The sequence below is a fragment of the Otolemur garnettii genome, unplaced genomic scaffold (genome assembly GCF_000181295.1).
Source record: "Otolemur garnettii isolate 467f Iridium unplaced genomic scaffold, OtoGar3 scaffold00007, whole genome shotgun sequence".
NCBI classification, from domain to species: domain Eukaryota; kingdom Metazoa; phylum Chordata; class Mammalia; order Primates; family Galagidae; genus Otolemur; species Otolemur garnettii.
Window position 1 is genome coordinate 6,731,757 of NW_003852402.1, and position 6,638 is coordinate 6,738,394.

Sequence of the window (6,638 nt, forward strand, 5' to 3'; positions counted from 1 at the left end):
AGCTACCTGCAAGGCTTAGGCAAGAGAATGGCTTAAGCCCAAGAGTTTGAGGTTGCCGTGAGCTGTGACACTACAGCACTCTACCAAGGACAACATAGTGAGACTCTGTCTCAAAAAAAAGGATTGCTGGTCTGGCAGCAACTAGAACTTGATGGACATTGCATCTCCTCCCCTCTGAGGGTCTCCATTTCCCCCATTTAAATGAGTTACACAAATGATCTCTGAGAGTCTGTCTAGTTTTGATGACAGGTGCCCATCCAAATATTACCTAGAGGCTCGGGGCCTGTAGCACAGTGGTTACAGTGCCAGCCACATACACTCAGGCTGGCGGGTTCGAACCCAGCCCAGGCCTGCTAAACAACAATGACAACTGCAACAAAAAAACAGCCAGGTGTTGTAACAGGTGCCTGTAGTCCCAGTTACTTGGGAGGCTGAGGCAAGAGAATCGCTTAAGCCCGAGAGTTGGAGATTACTGTGAGCTGTGATGCCATAGCACTCTACTGAGGGCAACATAGTGAGACTCTGTCTCAAAAAAAACACAAAAAACAAATTTTACCTAGAATGAGGTCATCATCAGACCAGTTTAAATACAACCCACAGAAGCATATCCAGATCATATCATCAGCTGATAAGTAATGCCGACACTATGTAAGCCCCACCATGGTCCTATGACTAACACACACCAGCCAAAAATTTCCACTTGTCCAATCAAGGACATTGGCCTTTTGCCTTTCTTATGGGACTATACATACCTCGTCATATGGGACTATACATACCTCGGGCCACTGCGGAACCTGGCCTTGAGCTCCAGGGTCAGTCGTATGAAGGATGAAGCAGCTTAGAAGAAATGGGAGAAAAAAAGAGAGCAGTTTAAACCAGGCTTATTACAGAGATTCCCAAGTCTGGGTGGTATCAAAGAACATTGGTTTCAGAGTTATACAGACCTGGTTCAAAATGTGCACCACTACTATCTAGTAGTGTTATTCTGGAAAACTTATTTAACTTCTCTGTGACTCAGGTTTTTTTGTTTTTTAATAGATGGAGTTTCACTATGTTGGCCTTGAACTCCTGGGCTCAAGCAATCCTCCCACCTCAGTCTCCTGAGTAGCTGTGACTACAGGCATATACCACTATGCCCAGCTTGGTGTGTCTCACAGGTTGTTGTAAAGCTAGGTAAAATAAACGTAGTAGAATATCCAAAGAATACTTGGCTCACAGTAAATGCTGAATAAATATTTATTTTCTTCCTTTCTGAATTATCTTCCACAATAATTTGCTATATTTGAAAAGGAACTAGGAAGGACACATATGGTCCTTCTAGCCCTTCTACCAGTTTTGTAGAAAATAATCTAGTGAGTATCATAGTCATTCAAGAAATATACATACATTATCTTATTTCAATCTCATTATCACCATGTTATAGCTGAGAACACTGGATATAAAAAAATTACTTTCCCTAATGTTAATAAATAAGTAAGGGAGGTGACACAGCACTCAAGGTGGGTGCAGTGGCTCAAACCTATAATCCTAGCACTCTGGGAGGCTGAGGCAGGTGGATTGCCTGAGCTCACAGGTTTGAGACCAGCCTGAGCTAGAGCGAGATCCCTGTCTCTAAAAGTAGCCAACCATTGGTTCAGCACCCATAGCTCAGTGGTTAGGGCACCAGCCATATACACCAGGGCTGGCAGGTTGGAACCCAGCCCGGGCCTGCTAAACAACAATGACAAATGCAACAAAAAAATAGCTGGGTGTTATAGCAGGTGCCTGTAGTCCCAGCTACTTGGGAGGCTGAGGTAAGAGAATCACTTAAGCCCTAGAGTTTGAAGCTGCTGTGAGCTGTGAGCTGTGATGCCACAGCACTCTACTCAGGGCAATATAGTAAGACTCTGCCTCAAAAAAAAAAAAAAATAGCCAGGTGTTGAGGCAGGCACCTTAGTCCTAGTACTTAAGAGGCTGAGGTAAAAGAATCACTTGAGTCCAAGAGTTTGAGGTTGCTGTGAGCTATGATGTAAAAAGCACTAATGGGCTAACAACAGTCTCTACTGCTCCTTCCTATCAGTAGTAGTTAGATAAGCATTTCCAATCTTGAGGGATAGTTTCCTAAATCCATGATCCTCCCCAGTCATATCTCCATTTTTTACCTTCCCTTACAGTAAGTTTATCAAAAGAGTTACCTATCCTGTCTCTAATGCCCCTCCTTACACTAATTCTTTAACCCATAGTGGTCTGGCTTTCGCCTCATCCACTTCACCAAAACTGGAGCTAGGCACTGTGGTTCAGGTTTATAATCCCAGCTTGGGAGGCTGAGCAGAACCATTTGAGTACAACATCATTTGCCTCTAATCACTAGAAAAAGAAAAGAAAAAGGAAGAAAGAAACTGCTCTATGGGCCAGGTGCAATGGCTCACCTGTAATCTTAGCACTCCGGGAGGCCAAGGCGGGTATATTACCTGAGCTCACAAGTTTGAGAACTAGCCTGAGCCAGAGTGAGACTCCATCTCTAAAAATAGCCAGGCATTGTGGTTAGGTGCCTGTAGTCCCTGCAACTTGGGAGGCTGAGGTAAGAGAATCACCTAAACCTAACAGTTTGAGGTTGCTGTAAGCTAAGATACAACAGCACTCTACAGAGGGTGACAAAATAAGACTCTGTCTCAAAAAAAAAAAAAAAAAAAAAAAAAAAAGGGCAGCACCTGTGGCTCAAGGAATAGGGCGCCGGGCCCCATATACCGGAGGTGGCAGGTTCAAACCCAGCCCTGGCCAAAAAAAATAGAAAAAAGGAACTGCTCTAGTCAAGGTAGCCAACAGCCTCCATGACACCAAGCACCCATCTTTCCTTTTCTCTCTTTTTTCTTCTCTCTCTCTCTTTTTTTTTTTGAAACAAGGTCTTGAACTAGGCACAAGCAATCCTCCTGCCTCAGCTGCCCTAGTAGCTGGGAATACAGGTGCACACCACTGTGTCCAGCTTTCCAATGACCATTTTTCTTTTCTTTTCTTTGAAAATTTTCAGTATTTATCTTACATAATGTCTGGGATGCACTTGACACTCCCACTACTCCCTAATCCACCAAACTCTCTTCATTTGGCTTCCCTAAGGTCATACTCTTCCAGTTTCCCTCCTACCTCTCTTACTCTCCTCCTAACCATTCATTGTCGTTCTTGATTTATCTTGGTCCCTTTTCATCATTTCATTTTGCACACTCACCCTTGAGAAATATCACTCACCTGCTTCCTACTAGAGCAGTGTTTCTCAACCTTCCTAATTGCCACGTTGTTACAAATGTAAAAAGGGGGTCACAACCCACAGGTTGAGAAACACTGTACTAAAGGGTCAGCCCCACAAGAACAAAGGCCTTTTCTTCACTGCTATATCCTCAGACCTAGGATGATGCCTTGCCTCTAATATATGCCCAATAAATATTTATTGAATGAATGAAAGACTGGGTACTAAAGACTTCTGTACCTATAACTAAAGCCAGATCTCTCCGTTGCTGACAGACATAGTCAATTACCCACCTAACATCTTCACTGGAACACCTCATTTTCATCCTAACGCAAATTGACCACATCCTCTGCTGCTTCCCAAATCAGAGCCTCCCCCAGTGATTAAAAACACCACCACCCATGTAGATGGCAGCAGAAACCAAGGCATTACCCTGAACTATGCTTTTTCCTCCTGCCCTCCATGCAACTGTCATCTCCCCACACTACCTTAGTTTCCACCACCAACCTGAGTTAATACATGAGGCTGAACTACTTGCTTCCAATCTGCCTCCCTCTGACTCATGGTCCATGCTGCTCCAAGGAAGACCATTCTAAAATAAAAATCTGAGCATGTCACTCCCAATCTTTTTTTTTTTTTTTTTGAGACAGAGCCTCCAGCTGTCCCCCTGGGTGAGTACTGTGGCATCACAGTTCACAGCAACCTCCAACTCCTGGGCTCAAACGAGTGTCCTGCCTCAGCCTCCCAAGTAGCTGGGACCACAGGCACCCACCACAACGCCTGGCTATTTTTTGGTTGCAGCCGTCATTGTTGTTTGGTGGGCCCAGGCTGGATTCAAACCCACCACCTTAGGTGTATGTGGCTGGCGCCTTAGCCACTTGAGCCACAGGCGCCGAGCCCCCAATATTTAATAGTCAACGAAGCTACTAGAAATGAAGCCCCTTCACACAGCTAACAAGGGCCTGCATGACTGAGTCTTGGCTACCTCTCCATGATAGATTTGTCAAACAACATTTTCCACTGCACGCTAGTGACAAGAATAAGAGAAAATATATTAAATGATAATGATAAGAGGCAAGCACAGAATAAAGAAAGCAGGCTCTTGAGTGTGACCTGGGGCAAATTACTTAACCTCTCTGAGATGAATCAGTTTACTCACAGCAGAATGAGAATAAACATAATACATAATTCCTCGGATTTTTCTGAGGACTAAATGGATCAATACACGTAAAGCACTTTAAATAGTGTCTCACGCAGGGTAAGAATTTGATAAATATTCAGTATTATAACATGTTATTAATATCAATGGCTATTAATAAAAAGGTAATAATATTACTAGTTATTAATTATTACCACCGTTCTCTTTTCTCCCTCTTTAGTTTTTGGCTATTCCCCTTCTCATTCTCACCACTGGAAGATAAAGGAGTTTCTGGCTCTGAACTCCTACGCTCATTCTGTAGATTAAGGTATTTTTTCGAGTAAAAATGACTAGTAAGAAAGGGAAAGAAAAAAATCCAAGAAGCAACTGGGCATGGTGGCTCACGCCTGTAATCCTAGCATTCTGGGAGGCTAAGACAGGTAGATTGCTTGTGCTCAGGACTTCAACCTAGTCACAGCCTGAGCAAGAGCAAGATCCTAGCTCTACAAAAGAATAGAAAAACTATCCTGGTGTGGTGGTACACACATGTAGTCCCAGCTACTCGAGAGGTGGAGACAGGAGTACTGCTTAAGCCCAGGAGTTTGAGGTTGCTGGGAGCTATGATGATGCCATGGCAGTCTAGCCTGAACAACAGAGTAAGACTCTGTCTTAAGAAAACAAAAAACAAAACAAAACCAAGAGGCCTGGAGACAACTGAGGAATCAAAGCCACATGGGCTCAATTTTAGGAAGCAAATTCAGTATACAGTCAGACAGAAGCTTTTATACTGAGTGCTACCTAGAAGGCACTTGGGAGTGTGTGGGGATGTTTTTCAGTTTTACAGTGAGTAGGAGTACTCTAGCACTTAGTAAGAGCTTAGGAGTCAGAGGTGCTAAACATCTTGTGAGGTCTGAGGAATTTGGAATATGAGAGGAATAGGGAAAGGGATGGGTGTAGGTGCTAAGGGTCTTCTGGACAGAGAATAATATGAGAGGAATAGAGAAAGGGATGGGTGTAGGTACTAGGATCTTCTACAGAGAAGTATCCATAAACTTGATAACCACCATTAGTGACTTCTTTTTTTTTTGAGACAGAGTCTTACTCTGTCATCCTTGGTAAAGTACCACAGTGTCATAGTTCACAGCAACCTTAAGCTCCTGGGCTCAAGTGATCCTCTTGTCTCAGCCTCCTGAGTAGCTGGGGCTACAGGTACCTGCCACAACACCTGGCTAATTTTTCTATTTTTAGTAGAGAGGGGGTCTCACTCTAGCTCAGGCTGGTCTTGAACTCCTGAGCTCAAGCAATCCACCTGCCTTGGTCTCCCAGAGTGCTAGTATTACAGGCATGAGCCACAGTTTCTGGCCTGCCTTTAGTGACTTTTGATTACTGCATGGTATTTCCTTCCATTCAACACTGGGCAGAGAATGGATATAGATTCTGAAAAAACACATACACATCTATCTACCCCACACTTACGGTTTCTTTGAGTGCTTTGCCTATGACGCCTGCCTCCCTCCCAACTTCCACACTTGCCTGCTGCCTACCGAGCTTCTTGGAAAACTTCTCCTTCATGTGAGGAACGATGACAAAGAGGCTGTGCAGAATTGAGAGAAAAACTTCCATCAATGCTGGGTGGGTGGCCTGTTCTGAGTGCCTCTGCAAAAACCAGGAGAGAGAATACAGGCCACTAGGATTAAGTCTCTGAAGAATAAAAGGAATCAGCAAAAACTGACACCAAAGCTAGCAGCAGTAGACTAACCTCCTTCATTTGAAAGGCACAAAAAAGCTAGGGAACCTTAAATCACAGACCAACATCTGTGCTACTTAATAGATTATAGCAGTTATAGATTACCTGTTTGAGCCCCTGTTCCCAAGAGTAAAATGTGAATAACAAGGTCTACCTCCCGGAAACAAATGTAGTCTGACATTTAAAAAGTGCTTTCTTTGGCAGTGCTTGTGTCTCTGTGAGTAGGGCGCCAGCTCCATATACTGAGAGTGGTGGGTTCAAACCTGGCCCCAGCCAAACTGCAACAAAAAATAGCTGGCCGTTGTGGCAGGAGCCTATAGTCCCAGCTACTAAGGAGGCTGAGGCAAGAGAATCGCCTATGCCCAAGAGCTGAAGGTTGCTGTGAGCTGTAACACCACAGCACTCTACCAAGGGCAACAAAGTAAGACTCTGTCTCTTAAAAAAAAAAAAAAAGGGCGGCACCTGTGGCTCAAAAGGTTAGGGCGCTGGCCCCATATGCTGGAGGTGGTAGGTTCAAACCCAGCCCCGGCCAA

The 6,638-nt window shown here is 44.2% G+C and overlaps 1 protein-coding gene across 1 annotated transcript in view; it reads right to left on the reverse strand.

Annotated features, from left to right (window-relative positions):
- Nucleotides 1-6,638, reverse strand: part of MEI1 (meiotic double-stranded break formation protein 1) — a 75,841-nt gene that overhangs the window by 39,569 nt on the left and 29,634 nt on the right. Inside the window, 2 exon segments of the mRNA XM_003783153.1 lie at nt 777-837; nt 5,903-6,014. Of these exon segments, the coding sequence (XP_003783201.1) occupies nt 777-837; nt 5,903-6,014 (173 nt within the window).